General features: G+C 35.4%; 1 protein-coding gene across 3 annotated transcripts; it reads left to right on the top strand.

The window, feature by feature from the left end:
* The first annotated feature begins 330 nt into the window (after nucleotides 1–330).
* Nucleotides 331–13,662, top strand: prtfdc1b (phosphoribosyl transferase domain containing 1b). 3 transcript variants are annotated; one of them, XR_009267739.1, is made up of 10 exons: nucleotides 335–525; nucleotides 700–806; nucleotides 1,681–1,864; nucleotides 2,982–3,047; nucleotides 6,150–6,167; nucleotides 7,894–7,976; nucleotides 8,136–8,182; nucleotides 10,758–10,834; nucleotides 10,983–11,267; nucleotides 12,274–13,662. XR_009267739.1 is itself a non-coding variant. In XM_058757098.1 (9 exons), exons 1-9 carry the CDS (start codon nucleotides 376–378, stop codon nucleotides 12,319–12,321), a joined length of 780 nt encoding a protein of 259 aa, XP_058613081.1. In that variant the 5' UTR covers nucleotides 339–375; the 3' UTR covers nucleotides 12,322–13,662. The 3 variants fall into 3 exon arrangements, 1 of the variants encoding a protein (XP_058613081.1); XR_009267740.1 differs by lacking the exon at nucleotides 6,150–6,167 and having other exon boundaries at nucleotides 331–525; XM_058757098.1 differs by lacking the exon at nucleotides 10,983–11,267 and having other exon boundaries at nucleotides 339–525.
* Nucleotides 13,663–19,719: the final 6,057 nt, after the last annotated feature.

The raw sequence follows: 19,719 nt of genomic DNA, 5'->3' as shown, positions 1-19,719 counted from the left end.
ATATATATATATATATATATAATTTTCGACATACAGTATAATTAAATTTTTATAAACTGTATGGCCAAACGTATGTGGATAACCATATAATTTACAAATTAAGCTATTCTAGTAATTTTAGCAGTCAAACAACAAAGGATTTCATTACTGAAAGTAAAAAGTGGGCTGTAATATAACTCATATGATACTATGTTACGGCCTACACCTCATCTGTGATGCATATTTTTAAGGAAACAAACAGGCTGTTTTCCATTGTTCAAATAATACTGAACAAGAGCTGGGGATTGCACTAAACTTTGTGACTTGAGGCCACATACTGATTCTCGCGCGGCGGTGAGTCTAGTGACACCCATCCTGTGCGCTGCCGGTGACGTCATGGCGGGTGTCGTCATCAGCAGCACTACAGACGAGCACGCGAGAAGAGTTCGATTCATTCGTGGTTTTTGGATCAACGAGCTGAAAGAATCCAACATGGCAGGACGGGAACAAGAATGCAAACAAACAGACGCGGATAAAGGAATAGTGGTTTGTGCGCTCGTAAATAAATGAAAAGCATCGAAGTTATAATTCAACTTTACTTCATTGTAACTTTGTGAGCACACTGTAAAAGTAGCCAACACGCAGTTGCAACGTTGCAACACGTGAAAAAAACCTAAAACAAATGCATGTGTCTCATCTCAACTCAGCTGTGCTTCACAGATCCCAGATGACTGGCCCGGTTACCCGCTGGACCTGTTCTCTTTTCCCGAGCATTACTCCGAGGATCTGGAGTGCGTCTACATCCCACACGGTGTTATCATGGACAGGTACTGCAAATGACATTAAAGACTCATCTGACCACTTACCGATGACGTCCACCGTGCAGACCGACTAGAATAGATCATTATTCTTATTACAGGTTTAAATTAGATTTTAGGTCTCAGACTTTTTGGAACCCACTGCGTATGAACAAACGTAAATGCATGTTTTATTATATTAATATAAACTGACTTTATTTAGTGCTGCATATTCATATTAGATTTTCCAAACATTTCAGCAATGCATTTGAGTTTTGTATAGATTAAACTTTTTTAGATTTTAAATACTTTTGGCAGCAATATTTAGAACTACAGTCATTTACAGCATAATTTATACTGAAAACAATGTTTCTTAATGGACTTGTGCTAAAGTAGTTTTGAGATTAACAAAGCAAATTTATGCTAAAATGGATATTTTTTGAGAAGTTAATGACAATTCATTTGCGTGTGGATTCATTTTGTAATTACACAACAATTATCACTGACTTTGGATAGGCGTTTACATAACACGCTTGTTAGCTTATCGTTTTTAGTCTTGATTGCAAGTTTTACCAGTGAAATGAAAAATCAGCCATATTAAAAGATAGCTAATAATTATATGAGACAAGAGTAAGATGCCACTTTATCATTAGTCATTTCTAGGATTTACCAGTGAAGCTTTGTTAGTACCAATACTTGTTCTGTTGACAGTTCAATGAAATCTCACAGGAAATGATAGTAAATCAATGTTTTGTTGGAAAATTCCCATTAGATTCACTCAGGCGTTGTTCTAATTTATGATGACAAGAAGGATTATTTCATTTTATGTAGATATTGTTTTAATTATTTTCTGAAAAACAAACACTTATTGGTTCAAAGTGGACAATGTCATGGGATTTTCCAGGACAGAGAGACTGGCCAGAAATATCATGGATGATCTTGGCGATCATGACATCGTGGTGCTGTGCGTGCTGAAGGGAGGTTATCAGTTCTGCGCTGACCTGGTGGACTGCATCAAAGTCCTGTGCCGAAACTCCAACAAGACCCTTCCCATGAGGGTGGACTTCATCCGGCTCAAGAGCTACCTGGTGAGCACACATGGAGTTTGGGGTTTTTGAACTTTCTGTCTCTGCTATTTTATTCCATAGATGCTGTTTTTCCATTTTTCTCAGAATTTGAATGTAGAGCAAATTGAAAATGATTTTCCTACAGCATGAAACTACTTCGATCATGTGATCAATCACAAGCTTCTTTCACACATGTGCACGTGGACACAAATATTTTCTTTTACAAATGCCGCTTTGTTTGTGATTTTCTCAGCATGCCTTCATGATTATAATGAATCACTGCTTGCATAATTTCTTGCGTGTAAATTGCTGTGTGAAGTCAGACATGCAACCAAAACCGAGCCAGCCAAGAAACATTTCTGAATATTATCAGTGTTTATAACCAGTTGTGCTGATTTATATTTTTGTGTAAACCATGATGATACAGTTTAAGTTCAAAAGACCTAATAAGTTACTAAAATGTCTGTAAAGGCCTAGAGTAAAATGGTATATCAAGTTAATATATTAATTTAATATATTATTAAAATATATAGCCTACAAAATGATGGCTAAGAAAAAAAAAGGTAAAATCTACTAAGTTGCAACATTTTAAATACCTGAGGCATTTTTGTCAGTTTCAGTGTGTTTGTTCTGATGTTCTGTTGTTGATGAGTGTTGGCTGTATTGAATGTATTTAGTCAACAGAGGGCGACATGACTTTATATTTGTCATGCTCTGTACCTCAGCTCAGCCTCTGAGATTGTGAAGTCAGTTGATTTCCATATCAGCTTTGAGGGTGTGTTTTTTTTTCAGCTCTGCTGACATTTTTCAACTAAAGCCTGTGTTTGTTGAAGCCATGCAGGGGAATCTAGGATAACTAATTTATTGTACACTAAATCACTTTGTCTGGAAAGCATCCACTTAATTTAATAATAACAGTTGTGACACTAACTTGATCTGATGTCTTGACACTTTTATAGTAAATATTAAGTCTTTCCAGACACATTGGTCCCAGGAAATGTGTACTAAATTGTTACTACTAAAAGTTTTTTTCCTTTGTATTTTCATTTTGATTCATTCTTTTTTTTCCTTTTAATGAAATAGTAAATATAATGCTAGTAATATTTGACTTCTGTTTTCAATCTTGATTTCTCACCAGAATGACCAGTCAACTCAAGTTCTTCACATAGAAGGAGCAGAGAACCTGTCTGCGCTGAGTGGAAAGGTAAAGAAATCTCTTGAAACCTGGCCAAATAATGTCACGATGCAAAAGAAAAGGGAAAACAAAACGGTGCATTTTTTTTGCTTCAAAAAGTGAAACTTTCATATATGTGACCCTGGAGCACAAAACCAGTCTTAAGTCGCTGGGGTATATTTGTAGCAATAGCCAAAAATACATTGTATGGGTCAAAATGATCAATTTTTCTGTTATGCCAAAAATCATTAGGATATTAAGTAAAGATCATGTTCCATGAAGATATTTTGTAAATTTCTTACCGTAAATATATCAAAACTCCATTTTTGATTAGTAATATTCATTGCTAAGAACTTCATTTGGACAACTTTAAAGGCGATTTTCTCAATATTTTGATTTTTTTGCACCCTCAGATTCCAGATTTTCAAATAGTTGTATCTCGGCAAAATATTGTCCGATCCTAACAAACCACACATCAACGGAAAGCTTATTTATTCAACTTTCAGATGATGTATAAATTAAAAAATAATTACACTTAAGACTGTTTTTTGTGGTCCAGGGTCACATATTCTAAATTCATTACATGTAAAGTAAAACATTTCAAAAATGTTTTTTTTAATTAATTTTTTTATTTTGATGATTAGAGTTTACAGCTCATAAAAGTCAAAAATCCAGTATCTCAAAATATTAGAATATATACATTTGAGTTTCATTAAATGACCATCTCTACAGTATAAATTCCGGGTATCTCTTGTTCTTTGAAACCACAATAATGGGGAAGACTGCTGACTTGGCAATGATCCAGAAGACAATCATTGACACCCTCCACTTGAGGGCAAGTCACAAAAGGTCATTACTGAGAGGGGTGGCTGTTCACAGAGTGCTTTATCAAAGCATATTAAATACAAAGTTGACTGGAAGGAAAAATATTGGGTAAGAAAAGGTGCACAAGCAACAGAGATGACCTCAAGCTTGAGAATACTGTCAAGCAAAGCCGATTCAAACACTTGGGAGAGCTTCACAAGGAGAGAACTGAAGCTGGAGTCAGTGCATCAAGAGTCACCACGCTCAGACGTCTTCAGGAAAAGGGCTACCAAGCCACTTCTGAACCAGAGACAACGTCAGAAGCGTCTTACCTGGGCTGTGGAGAAAAAGAACTGGACTGTTGCTCAGTGGTCCAAAGTCCTCTTTTCAGATGAAAGTAAATTTTACATTTCATTTGGAAATCAAGGTCCCAGAGTCTGGAGGAAGAGTGGAGAGGCACAGAGTCCAAGCTGCTTGAAGTCCAGTGTGAAGTTTCTGAAGTCAGAGATGATTTTGGTGCCGTGACGTCTGCTGGTGTTGGTCCATTGTGTTTTATCAAGTCCAAAGTCAATGCAGCCGTCTACCAGGAGATTTTGTAGCAATTTATGCTTCCATCTGCTGACAAGCTTTATGGAGATGCTGATTTCCTTTTCCAGCAGGACTTTAGCACCTGCCCACAGTGCCAAAACCACTTCCAAGTGGTTTGCTGACCATGATATTACTGTGCTTGATTGGCCAGCCAACATGCCTGACCTGTACTCCGTATGGAATCTATGGGATATTTTCAATAGTGCCTCAGCAGTGCCACAGGCTGATCGCTTCCATGCCACACCTCACTGATGCTGGAGTTTGTGCTAAAGGAGCCCCAACCAAGTATTGAGTGCATAAATGAATATACTTTAAAGAACTTGAACTTTTCTGTTTTGCAAATCCTTTTTTTTTTAATTGATCTTAGGAAATATTCCAATATTTTGAGATACTGGATTTTTGACTTTCATGAGCTGTAAGCTCTAATCAGCAAAATTAAAACCAAAAAAACTTTTTAAATGTTTTACTTTACTTGTAATGAATCTAGAATATATGAAAGTTTCACTTTTTGAAATAAGTTCCAAAAAAATGAACCTTTTCACGATATTCAAATTTTTTGAGATGCATCTATATATATGATAACATTCTATTCACATTCATATCATTTCTGTAGACATGTCCAACTTACTATTTTTTTAATTTTTTTTATTTGACTATAATATAGTAACAGTGACAAAGCAAAACAAGTAAACCATTTTTCAAATTGTAAAAAGAGTTAATATTAAAAAAAAAGTTATGGTGATGACTAATATAAATATGCAGCCTATTTTCTTTTCCTGTATTCTTTTACAAAATTATCATGTCATTTTACAAATTTCCCTTCATTAAAACCTTTTTATAATAATAATAATACTATTTTGTCGATGTAATTGTATTAATTTTTATTTAATGGTTCCCATATTTTTCTAAATTCTTTTATTTCATTATTAACTATAATTTATAATGGATTTTAAACCCAACTTTTTTCTCCCTTCAGTTCCTGGTAAAGTGCAGTGATTCTGAATATGTGTGCGTGTGTCTTGTGATAGACATGACTGAGAGGTTAGAGTTTGTCAAAGGTTTATAATGTCTAATTCTTCAGTAAGAGGATTGATCTGCTCAGTTGCTCAGGTAATTGGATTTCCCAGCAGAGCTCAGGATTGTGATACAGTGTGATACAGACACAGTTCTTTAGTAAAACATCTTTTGTCTTTTTATTCCCCCCTTAAAATGAATTCCCTCTGTTTTTAACTAGGACATAGCATGCTGGGAAATAGAGTTCATAAAGCGGTGTAGTTTTTTTTGTTTGTTTGATGGTATACACACAATAATTTAAACAGATTTTATACAAATTGTCTTTGTTTTTCATTTAAAAAATGGCATATTGTTAAAAAAAAAAAAAAATGGCAACAATATAGCTCATGGGTAAATCTAATGAAAACAGGACACATTTTACCCCAAAAGAAATTATATTCAAAATATTGGAACGCAGTCCCACAAATTCTCATTAGTACAGTGCATCCAGATGGTTTACTTCCAAGTTGTTTTTGCAATTCCTGTTATTGCCAGAGCTGATTCTCATTACTGTAATTCAGTTTTGTCCTTTGCCCACCATTATACTGACCTAGTCTGAGTACTGCGCTAATTTTGAATTGTTGCTGCTTGTCTGTGTGGGTTATTTTTATACTGAGTATATTGAGATGTTGATATATCCTGAGCGTTCAGTGTCTTATCTTCTGTGTCTCTTCGCATGTCCTGAAGAACGTCCTGATTGTGGAGGTACGTCTGCTGTCTGTTTGGATAAACTCACTCTCTGTCACTTTAATATCCTTTCAAATAAATAAAGGCCTTTCAGATGCTTTATAGCAGATTCCCCCGCTTACTGCCCCACTCTCTCAATATGCTCGAACATTTCAGAGGTCAGTCAATCATGTACCATTTTGTGCCTCTGTTTATTCAAGCAAAAAAACTGCATTCATGCCATACGACTTAGAAACCAGAGGATTGTTTTAGTCTTAATTGCCATTTTTGCTAGCTTGCCACTTTTAATGATGCCATATGTGCCCTACATTTTCTTGTGTACATTTGTTTTCAATACATTTGATTTTCTTTGTTCACGGTCTGATACAGCTACAAAAGCGCAAAAGTACAACATTAACATTTCTGTAAAAAATTAAATTAAATCAATTATATTTGCATGTGTAAGCATTCTGTAATATGATACAGTTCAAAAGTGTGCATTATTACTTATTTATTTTTTACTTTTTTGTTAAAAGAAATGGTAACACTATCGTATAGGGACCTATTCTCACTATTGACTAGTTGGTTATTAGCATGCCTATTATTAACATATTGGCTGTTTATTAGTGCTTATAAAGCACATATTGTGCATGACCATATTCTACATCCCTAATCCCAATACCTAAACTTAACAACTGCCTTACTAGCTATTAATAAGCAGCCAATTAGGAGTTTGAGGCAGAAATTGAAGTTAATGGTTTGTTAATAACGGGAATTGGACCTTAAAATAAAGTGTGAACAAAAAAATAATTACTAAGTGCAAATAGCCCGCCTTGTTGGCAGAGGCTATTTACACTAACTCCGCCCACCAACATGTGATTGGGCTAGTCAACATAACAAAAGACAGTCAACAGTCGTCAGCTCTAGTCGCGCAGATGGTAAAACGTGTGTAGTATGCATTTTGACATGATCGACCTTTTCAAATTTCAAATCACATAATAAAAATAAAGTATCGGGTAGGGTTAGGGTAGGTGTACAGAGGGCTGTATTGTCCCAAAAAGGTGGCATCCATTTAATAATTTGAATTAAAATTAAAATTAACACTCAATACGTTATTATTGCAAACTGTTTTATAATGTACTACAATACTGAGATGCAGATAATTGCCACTATTTGCAATAAGTAGTATAAATAGCAGAAAATCCTGCTATTTTAATATAGTGTAAATAGAATCCATTGCTATTTGCACTTAGTGTAAATAGCACGTATCGCTAAGAAAATATGCTATTTTCACTTATATAATAAAAATAAAATAATACATTTATTCAACAAGGATGCATTAAACTGATCCAAAGTGACAGTGAAGACTCTGACAATATTCCAAAGGATTTTTATTTCAAATAAATAAAAGATTTAAGGATTGTTTTCAACGATAATATAATAAACTTGTCAAATGGTACTATTTTTTTAATAAAAAAATGCAACATGGGTGAGCAAAAGAGACTTCAAAAACATTTTGAAATATAATATAATATAATATTTTTGCTATTACATCAGTGAATTCAACTTAAACTGTGTTTGTGACTTTTATAGATGATGATTATTAACAGTACATAACAGCGAACACACGCATTTTAGTGTTTATTTTGTGCCTTTGAGATGTGATGATTTCATGCAGTAACCAAGATGACTTAAGTCCTGTCAAGTGTACTTCTCAAGCTGATAGTGTGTGACAGGCTTCATCTCAGTGTCTTTCCTCCCTCAGGCCATCGTGGACACAGGAAAGACAATGAAGACTCTGCTGGATCACGTTGAAGCCTTCAGGCCCAAGATGATCAAAGTAGCTGGGTGAGTCCACAGACTGACAGACCAGTACGGGCCTGAGCTCTGCGTTTGTGGAGTCACCTTCTTTAGCCAGTCAGTGCAGGAGTGTGTGTGGGAATATTTTTTGAAGAAAACTTGCACATATTAAGTGTTTTTGGGGGGCTCGTTTTGTGTCTGTCACAGTTTGCTGGTGAAACAGGTGCCCAGTGGGACAGGATATCTGCCAGACTGTAAGTGATGATTACACATCTAATGCAATACATATATAATGCAAGTGTATATGAATAATATTGAACTAATATAATGGATAACATACTTGTAACCCTATAAAGTAGTTAGTAAGGTAGTTGTTAAGTTTAGGTATTAGGTAGGATTAGGGATGTAGAATATGATCATGCAGAATATGTGCTTTATAAGCACTAATAAACAGCCAATATGTTAATAATAGGAATGCTAATAAGCAACTAGTTAATAGTGAGAATTGGTCCTATACTAAAGTGTTATCGAGACTTTTAGTATAATTGTAAAAATGTCCACCTTCAGTTTGTGGTTCACGTGTCTTTTTGCTGTGAAATCTTTACTAATTGTTGTAAAGTAAACATAATAACTTTTATATTGTTAGTATATTTCAAGATGAAAACTTACTGGACTGAAGCATTTACTTGAATGCAAGTATCAAATGTGATTCATCGGGCTTTTGAGGAACATTTATTTGTTAATTTTATTGCATTACAACATATATTTTTTGCTAATAAAAACTACAGAGATTTGATCATATCCTCTTACTAAGACATTTTATTAGGAGATATAGAGTGACAACTGATATTAATATGCATTTTCTAGAAGTATTCTGCCATACTGTTATAAGATCTCATTGATTTACAGTGAGGAAAATAAGTATTTGAACACCCTGCTATTTTGCAAGTTCTCCCACTTAGAAATCATGGAGGGGTCTGAAATTGTCATCGTAGGTGCATGTCCACTGTGAGAGACATAATCTAAAAAAAAATCCAGAAATCACAATGTATGATTTTTGAACTATTTATTTGTATGATACAGCTGCAAATAAGTATTTGAACACCTGTCTATCAGCTAGAATTCTGACCCTCAAAGACCTGTTAGTCTGCCTTTAAAATGTCCACCTCCACTCCATTTATTATCCTAAATTAGATGCACCTTTTTGAGGTCGTTAGCTGCATAAAGACACCTGTCCACCCCATACAATCAGTAAGAATCCAACTACTAACATGGCCAAGACCAAAGAGCTGTCCAAAGACACTAGAGACAAAATTGTACACCTCCACAAGGCTGGAAAGGGCTACGGGAAATTGCCAAGCAGCTTGGTGAAAAAGGTCCACTGTTGGAGCAATCATTAGAAAATGGAAGAAGCTAAACATGACTGTCAATCTCCCTCGGACTGGGGCTCCATGCAAGATCTCACCTCGTGGGGTCTCAATGATCCTAAGAAAGGTGAGAAATCAGCCCAGAACTACACGGGAGGAGCTGGTCAATGACCTGAAAAGAGCTGGGACCACCGCTTCCAAGGTTACTGTTGGTAATACACTAAGACGTCATGGTTTGAAATCATGCATGGCACGGAAGGTTCCCCTGCTTAAACCAGCACATGTCCAGCCCGACTTAAGTTTGCCAATGACCATTTGGATGATCCAGAGGAGTCATGGGAGAAAGTCATGTGGTCAGATGAGACCAAAATAGAACTTTTGGTCATAATTCCACTAAACGTGTTTGGAGGAAGAAGAATGATGAGTACCATCCCAAGAACACCATCCCTACTGTGAAGCATGGGGTGGTAGCATCATGCTTTGGGGGTGTTTTTCTGCACATGGGACAGGGCGACTGCACTGTATTAAGGAGAGGATGACCGGGGCCATGTATTGCGAGATTTTGGGGAACAACCTCCTTCCCTCAGTTAGAGCATTGAAGATGGGTCGAGGCTGGGTCTTCCAACATGACAATGACCAAGCACACAGCCAGGATAACCAAGGAGTGGCTCTGTAAGAAGCATATCAAGGTTCTGGCGTGGCCTAGCCAGTCTCCAGACCTAAACCCAATAGAGAATCTTTGAGGGAGCTCAAAGCCAGAAACCTGACTGATCTAGAGAAGATCTGTGTGGAGGAGGCCAAAATCCCTCCTGCAGTGTGTGCAAACCTGGTGAAAAACTACAGGAAACGTTTGACCTCTGTAATTGCAAACAAAGGCTACTGTTCCAAATATTAACATTGATTTTCTCAGGTGTTCAAATACTTATTTGCAGCTGTATCATACAAATAAATAGTTAAAAATCATACATTGTGATTTCTGGATTTTTTTTTAGATTATGTCTCTCACAGTGGACATGCACCTATGATGACAATTTCAGACCCCTCCATGATTTCTAAGTGGGAGAACTTGCAAAATAGCAGGGTGTTCAAATACTTATTTTCCTCACTGTACATTACAATCAGAAATTCATCTTACGTTTTTGTCCATATAAATATCAACAACTGCACAAAACTGCATATTTTTGAATCAATCTCTGTATACAACTGAGGGCCTTTCCTTCTCCATATTCTCACTATATCATACTATATGAGCCATAACAGCCTGATGTATCAAATATGATATTCAACACATGTGCAAACCTTTTTTACGTTGTTTTTTTTTAAACAACTGTGATTTTTCTACAGGGTTTACAGGGTTAAGACTCTGTTGTCTGATTTTTCCCTCAAAAACATTAGTCTGAAACATCAAGACATCCCAAAAGATTAACATTTTCATTTCATTCACATGTGATATTTGTTCCAGATGTTGGATTTGAGATCCCCAATCGTTTTGTGGTCGGCTATGCCCTGGATTACAACGAATACTTCAGAGATCTCAATGTAAGTGCCTGTTTATCAACATTTAAACTGTTACACTGACTGAAATTGACATCTTGATAGGTTCATTCAGTCTGTAAAAGTGTACTCAAATGTTGTTTGTCACTCCTGTCAAAGAGTTTTATGAAGCTTAATGTGAGAATATCCCCAGACGAAGGACTCGCCCCGTGTGTCTACATATTCACAGTCTGGACGCGACAACTGGTGTGAGATCAGCGGCTCGAGAAACATATGCAGAACTTCTCATTGAAGCAGAAGCGAGTTTGTTTGCTAGAACTGCAGTGACGTATTACTGCGCCGAGCCTGTAATGTCTACCCAAAGCGTGAAATGACAGACAGCATTAGCACTGCGAGAATTAGGGAAGAAGAGTCTCTCTGCAGCTGCACAGCTGCACAGTTGTCCATTTGTCTCCATTTGGAGGCCCGGTTGCTAGGGGTAAGTGAGCTGTTGTGAAAAATGACACCCACTTCAGAGAATGCCCTGGGCTGTTCAACTCAATTATCCAACAATCTAGTATCTATCTCTCACATGCATACATCATAGACCGTAACGCCGCTCTGAAATCCTGTGAGCTGCCCACATAGACAGCATTTTCAGGCATCATATAGGAACACTCACAGCACGATGTCTTGCAAGCACAATGAATAAAATGATCTAAAATGGATGTTTTGATGAATTTTAATGTGTCCTTGCTAATAAAAGTATTAATTAAAAAAAAAATAAAAACATACCTGGAATGCAATAAAATGCACAAATATATATATATAAAAATGGGCCCCATGTATATTTAAATACCAGATTATGATTAAAAAAAAGGTATTTTTGTTCAGGAAAGACCTCACTGCACACTTTCAAAGGTAGTGTAATTAAATTATAAAAAAATAAATGAATTTTAAAATAAAAATAATCAAAATAAAACATTTTGTGAAGAAGAAAAATATTTTATTAATATAAATATTTATTTGTTTAACTGCATGTGATTTGAATATTAAATGACAACAGATGTGTTAAATTATGGAAAAATGTCTCAGGGGGAACTTCAAGTAAATATTTTAGGCTTCAGTTAACCAAAAAGTCTGGAAATCTCATATACCCAGAAGTAAAATTGTAGAGTATTTTACAAATAGTGTTTTTTATGCTTATTAATGAGTTGAACTGTTAGCTTAGCGACAACTAACGCCAAACTCTACTGAAATCAACCAAGAGTGGAGCATCTTTTTGTGAGACACAACTGATTTTACTTTCAGCCTCCATTTCTGAGGTTGTCTTTCAGTTTGAAGATCAGCTTCCCCTGATAACCAAGCCTGCTTTGTTAATGGATTTCTGTTTAATTTCTGTTTTCATCTAACCATCTTTGTACATTTCTGTGCTCGTGATGTGTTTAGCGTGCAGTGGTTCTCTTGAGAGCTTACTACGATCTTTCTCTCTCTCTCTCTCACAGCACATCTGTGTGATCAGTGACAGAGGGAAACAGAAATACAAGATCTGAAGAAGATGATCTCACTCATATACAAGCTTCTGAAGGTTCACTGGAGGATCAAAAGAAGGTCTCCTGTTCTCCTCCTTGCGTTCGATATGGACCGGTTTCCCCGGTTAAAAATGAAGTACTGGGTTACAACTTCACACATGTGCCCTATGCATGCAGTAGTAAGCAGAAATAGCATACTAACTACTACTCTCACTGTAATATATATGTTAGTATGCTATTTAGATATTAAAGGATAGTTGACCAGAAGATTTATAGGTTTGGAACGATGATGAATGATAACAAAATTAACATTTTTGAGTGAACTGTCCCTTTAAGACTTAAGTGTGTCTCATTTTAACAAGTGGCCATCATAATAGGGTGTTGTTACAATGCAAATATGAATTGTGTTCCATTCAATAATGGAAAGCTGTTTACTTCTACTGTTAATTAATAATACACTGAATATTCACCAGCAGAAGCTATAATATGTGAACTACAACTTAAGAAACTGTTAACCAACTTTTATGGAAGTTTACATTTATGTGAATTTTATACATTTTATAATATTTCCATGTAATGACATTAAAATGTTATGCATTTGTATTCATCACTTGCGTCATTTGTAGTTGTTCTGTTTTGAACAGTAGAGATGAAAGCCTGCTTGTTTGGTTATGGATGACTTTCTGTGGTATTGTTACCTCATAAGGCGACTCAGACATGCCACACACCTGTACACACACACAATGGGATGAAGTAGAACAGAGTTTGCCTGGGTGTGTTATGTAAGCGCGTCTGTTGCTCATTGTTTTCTCTGGCCAGCCTCTTCTGCTCATCTGACTGCTGCTCGTGTTCAGCGCAGGTCAATTATGTAGCGTGTTTCTGTCAGATATATATTGTCCAGTTTCGAGTGTATCTGCAGTGAAAGTGCCCTTAAGTCATGCACAACAGGTATGACAGTAATATCAGGTTCATATTTGTCACTGTACTCTTTGGAAAACTCTGATGTTGGCTTGACAAAGCATTGCTTGATCTTAAAAGGCTTTGAAGTTGTAAGCTTGTATAGACCTTATGTCATTTGAATGCTTTAACTCTTTTGACCCGGAAGAGATACGAGATTTTTTTTTTTTTAATTCATAATTTTTATTAAAGGAACAAAACTTTTTAAATGCTTTTTTTTTTTCAGATTTCCTAGTTATTTTTTAGTAGATAGCATTTAAAAAAAAAAAAAAAAAGTTACACGTTTCGTATTTCAGTTCATTTTGTACCCAAGTATGTATGGAGTACCAAAAGGTGTTAAACATACTTTTATTAAAATGATCTATAAAGTTATATAGTCATTTCCCCCATATCTCACACACTTTTCGTAACTAAATTTTGTTGATAAATATGAAATGTGTATATGAATATATATGTTGTTTTGATGTTTTATTAAAAATAAATATGTAGTGTTCATACATTTGTACTGATTTTGTTCAATCATGAATTATAATTCAAAGGAATTTAATTAAATTCCATTAATTCCAAAGTGTTTAATACTGGTAATTCTAAGATTTTATGTCCTTACCTGACATTCCTTATCAATGTTGAGACAAATATGTATGAATTTTACAGCATAGGTTTTTTTTGTTTGTTTTGTTTGTATGTTTTTTTGAGGTTGAATTTTCAAAATTCAAATTTAAAATTTCTCAATTTTTCAAGTAAGACAAAGGGGAAATGCAGTAATAACATGGCGAATCATGGTAACATTCAAACCTTTGAATTGTTTCACATTCTCTCTTTTATAAGAAGTTGCTGATCAGATACAATATGGATTTAATAATAATAATAAAAAGTGTTTTATAAAATAACTGCAGGGTTTGGTGGATGTAGCTTGAAAATTTGTTACAGTCAAAAAAGTAGTTGTGTTGAGAAAAGTTTGTACAACAGTGATCTGTAATTTTGTCAAGCCAACATAATGTATTGTCATTTTGATGCTTGAAACAGACCAGTGATTAGCAAATGAACATAAAATTGCAGACTAAAATTATAGAAATTACAGCTTTACCAAAACGATTCACAAATATGTAGAAAAAGATGCAGAATCCATGATCACCTTTTGTCTTCATTCTGGTGTTCATGGAACTGGGGCTCTATTTGACTCGTTTAGCTGTGTGTGTGTGTGTGTGTGTGTGTGTGTGTGTGTGTGTGTGTGGAGACAGTTTCATCCTGGAATTTGGGAATGTTATAAGTCATTAGTGTTCGCATCCTGATGTTCATGGTCCTGTTAAATGACTTGATATTTTTTGACCATTAAAGCCCCTCATTAGACCTAATGACTCCCACAGGACTGCTATGTCAATAGGGATTTCCAGTGTGTTTAACAGATGGCAACAGACTTTATGGGGTGAAGGCATCCTTTGACTTGTCAAAAACAGTCATCCAAATGCATGAAATTAAGTCATTAATTAAGCCTATCATAGCTTCTTCGTTGCTCAGGGCTCTAGAGGCCTTTAATATAAGTGCTTTGACTGAGAGTCCTGCCAAAATTAGTTGTTTACTGGTACTATTGTTCATACTTTGAATAAAGTATTTGAACAAAATCCTAAATGTTTTTACTTTCTGTTTGATCTGCACACAGAGAAAATATTCCTAAATGCATCCCACTTAATAGATCTTAAATTCAAGTGAACAGTGTGAACAAATGCAATTTAATATCGTAATTATCACAATATGCACATTTGCTAATACAATAATATTAATGCATGCTGTGTTTTTTATTTATCTTTACATTTAAATAAACAATGTTGTTTTCTTTTATTACTAGTATATAAGAGTGAAGTTTGTATGCATGCTCTTCAGTTGCCATCTGCATAAGAACACTTTCACATAAGTTATAAATCCTGATTGGTTCCTCAATTTTAATGTGTAATTAAGGATCAAATCTGATTGTGTTTTATAAATGAGGCCCCAGATTTTTTTCAATTTAGCATTAAAAAAAGGCCAAAATTTTTAATATGAATGGACAAAAATCAACTTGACTGAAGGCCATGGGATAAAAGCAAAAGTTGCATTATATCCAGCTATATTATATTAAGATGTATTACATTTATTTATTTTTTAAATTTAATATTTGTATCAAATTGAAAGTTTAAAAAAATTAGAAATGAAGATATGTTTTAATTACTGTTTTTTATTTTCTCCTCCTCTTGTGATATGCCATAGCGGGCCATTTGTTTGGCAAGTTTCAATAAAATTTTCTTCAGAACATTTGCCACAGACTGACACATTTTGCTGTCTATTTGAACTCTGTTAGTTTGAAAGCATATAATTGACAGGTCACTTTAATAGCTGACACATACTACTAATTTCAAATCAGCTTATCATGAGTCCCTTGGCGATATAACGATTTATTTCAACATCAAAGTGTCTACCCCCTGAAGGCTATGTACACTAGTTTGCTCTTAATGCAACTCATTCTGACTGCAGAACTGCTGGAGGAGCTTCCTGTCGTAACTAGTCTCCCAGATCTTCAATGTTCCCATTGCAGAGTAAGTGTAAGCCAGTGTCTACATGATCCAAAATCTATAGAGTAAGTTAAAAATGGATTCAAATCAGGCAAAATCTAATGAACTGCCTACATAGACAGCATTTCAGGGCATCATAGGCATATTCAGGTCACAAAGACTATGCCTAAAAGCAGGAAGCCTAATTATGCGGACTTCTTTTGGCCCAGAGTTTCATACCATGTGTCTCTCACATCCTTTGCCCAATAGAGTTACTACAGTATCACGCAATGCTTTTATTTGTTATGTGACCATGAGGAACTAGTTAAAGCTATAATAAGAATTAAAGGTCAACACCTACTTTGTGTCCAGTCTCCACCCAAATTAAAGTACACTACCATCTGTAAAGTTGCTTTCAAGGATGTGAGTCATGGCAGATTTTGTACTCAAGCTATGTTTAAGGCTGTGAGTTTCCTGTTACAGGGGTAGAAGTCGTGCATTTCTGTAATGTGTCAGTTCTGGCCTCTAATTAAAGATAGACCGTGTATTGTGTATTCAACTGGCTCTGCTGGAGGTTGGAGGATTCTCTGTCTAGACTGGATACTCCAGGAAATGACAAAAGTAATTCATGTTGCCTCCTTGAATGTCTGATAGCTATGCAGAGAGACGCACCGGCAAAAGAACAGGCCAAAACTCAACAAACAGACTGTAAATTCAGTCTAAAATCCTTCTAAAGTCACTCACCAACCTTGTCTGTGCAAATTTATCTAACTCCTCCCATGATTATGTAAAACCAGCAAAATTCCTCGCATATATACAAGGACACTGAAAAAGAATTGTAGATCAGCATTTAATTTAAAATATGGTCCCCCTATATAGATGATTTACTGCTCAAATAACACACTTTACAGTAGCAATGTAGGCAATAATACCTCAGATGTATTAGGCTTGTAAGCTATAATAATTGTAGTCTTTATTACAGTGTAATTATTACCAGTTATAATAAATTAAATACGCCTTCATTTTAAATAGTTTTGTAGTTCATAATAATTGTAATTGTGTACATAACTCGCTTACCAAAATATCAAATATGCTTATTTAAATACAATAAAAAGCATAGCTTGACTGGCTATATAGTACAGACTGACTTATTGGGAGTACATTTTACAAACCCGATTCCAAAAAAGTTGGGACACTGTACAAACTGTGAATAAAAAAGGAATGCAATAATTTACAAATCTCATAAACTTATATTTTATTCACAATAGAATATAGATAACATATCAAATGTTGAAAGTGAGACATTTTGAAATGTCATGCCAAATATTGGCTCATTTTGGATTTCATGAGAGCTACACATTCCAAAAAAGTTGGGACAGGTAGCAATAAGAGGCCGGAAAAGTTAAATGTATACATAAGGAACAGCTGGAGGACCAATTTGCAACTTATTAGGTCAATTGGCAACATGATTGGGTATAAAAAGAGTCTCTCAGAGTGGCAGTGTCTCTCAGAAGTCAAGATGGGAAGAGGATCACCAATTCCCCCAATGCTGCGGCGAAAAATAGTGGAGCAATATCAGAAAGGAGTTTCTCAGAGAACAATTGCAAAGAGTTTGAAGTTATCATCATCTACAGTGCATAATATCATCCACAGATTCAGAGAATCTGGAACAATCTCTGTGCGTAAGGGTCAAGGCTGGAAAACCATACTGGATGCCCGTGATCTTCGGGCCCTTAGACAGCACTGCATCACATACAGGAATGCTACTGTAATGGAAATCACAACATGGGCTCAGGAATACTTCCAGAAAACATTGTCGGTGAACACAATCCACCGTGTCATTCGCCGTTGCCGGCTAAAACTCTATAGGTCAAAAAAGAAGCCATATCTAAACATGATCCAGAAGCGCAGGCGTTTTCTCTGGGCCAAGGCTCATTTAAAATGGACTGTGGCAAAGTGGAAAACTGTTCTGTGGTCAGACGAATCAAAATTTGAAGTTCTTTTTGGAAAACTGGGACGCCATGTCATCTGGACTAAAGAGGACAAGGACAACCCAAGTTGTTATCAGCGCTCAGTTCAGAAGCCTGCATCTCTGATGGTATGGGGTTGCATGAGTGCGTGTGGCATGGGCAGCTTACACATCTGGAAAGGCACCATCAATGCTGAAAGCTATATCCAAGTTCTAGAACAACATATGCTCCCACCCAGACGTCGTCTCTTTCAGGGAAGACCTTGCATTTTCCAACATGACAATGCCAGACCACATACTGCATCAATTACAACATCATGGCTGCGTAGAAGGATCCGGGTACTGAAATGGCCAGCCTGCAGTCCAGATCTTTCACCCATAGAAAACATTTGGCGCATCATAAAGAGGAAGATGCAACAAAGAAGACCTAAGACAGTTGAGCAACTAGAAGCCTGTGTTAGACAAGAATGGGACAACATTCCTATTCCTAAACTTGAGCAACTTGTCTCCTCGGTCCCCAGACGTTTGCAGAGTGTTATAAAAAGAAGAGGGGACGCCACACAGTGGTAAACATGGCCTTGTCCCAACTTTTTTGAGATGTGTTGATGCCATGAAATTTAAAATCAACTTATTTTTCCCTTAAAATTATACATTTTCTCAGTTTAAACATTTGATATGTCATGTATGTTGTATTCTGAATAAAATATTGAAATTTGAAACTTCCACATCATTGCATTCTGTTTTTATTCACAATGTGTACAGTGTCCCAACTTTTTTGAAATCAGGTTTGTACAAGAAAATACTATTTTAGTCTTTCTGCTTCAAAATTTCATGTTTAATTTTATGTGTTTCTTTATAATTAATTGTAATTTTGATACATATACTACCATTCAAAAAATTTGAGGTCTGTAAAAAATGTTTTTACTGTTTTTGAAAGAAATATTTTATGCTCATCTGCTGCAATTGATCAAAAGTACAGCAAAAGCAGTAATATTGTAAAATGTTATAACTAAATAATAAAGAAAACTTAATGTATTTGATATATTTTGTCATTTATTTCGGTAGCCATTACTCCAGAAATCATTCTAATATGCTGATTTGCAGCTCAAGAAACATTTCTTATTATTATCAATGTTGCAAACAGCTGTGCTGCTTAATATTTTTGATTAAAAAAAAGATACTTTTTCAGGATTCTTTGAAAAGTATAGAAAGTTCAAAAGAGCAGCATTTGTTTAAAATAGTATTTTCATAACTGTCTTTACTCTCACTTTTAATTTATTTAATGCATCCTTTCTGAATAAAAGTTTTTTTTTCCACAAAAAAAATTAAAAAATAAAATACAGCTCTTGTATCACTGAGGAGATTTGTGCAATTACTTTTCTAAGCAGCCCGACTTATGATTTTTGTGTGTCAAACAATAACATGGACAAAAAACACATTCAAATTGGCCTCATATACAGGTGCATCTCAATAAATTAGAATGTCGTGAAAAAGTTCATTTTTTCTTGTAAGTTATTTCAAAAAGTGAAACTTTCATATATTTTAGATTCATTGCATGTAAAGTAAAACATTTCAAAAGTTTTTTTGTTTTAATTTTGATGATTAGAGTTTACAGCTCATGAAAGTCAAAAATCAGTATCTCAAAATATTAGAATATTTACATTTGAGTTTCAATTAATGACCATCCCTACAGTATAAATTCCGGGTATCTCTTGTTCTTTGAAACCACAATAATGGAGAAGACTGCTGACTTGGCAATGATCCAGAAGACAAACACTGGCGCCCTCCACAAAGAGGGTAAGTCACAGAAGGTCATTACTGAAAGGTGTGGCTGTTTACAGAGTGCTGTATCAAAGCATATTAAATGCAAAGTTGACTGGAAGGAAGAATTTGGGTAGGAAAAGGTGCACAAGCAACAGGGATGACTGCAAGCTTGAGAATACTGTCAAGCAAAGCTGATTCAAACAC

Source organism: Onychostoma macrolepis, chromosome 02 (assembly GCF_012432095.1).
Source record: "Onychostoma macrolepis isolate SWU-2019 chromosome 02, ASM1243209v1, whole genome shotgun sequence".
Lineage (NCBI taxonomy): Eukaryota > Metazoa > Chordata > Actinopteri > Cypriniformes > Cyprinidae > Onychostoma > Onychostoma macrolepis.
This window is presented reverse-complemented; position numbering and strand designations above follow the sequence as displayed.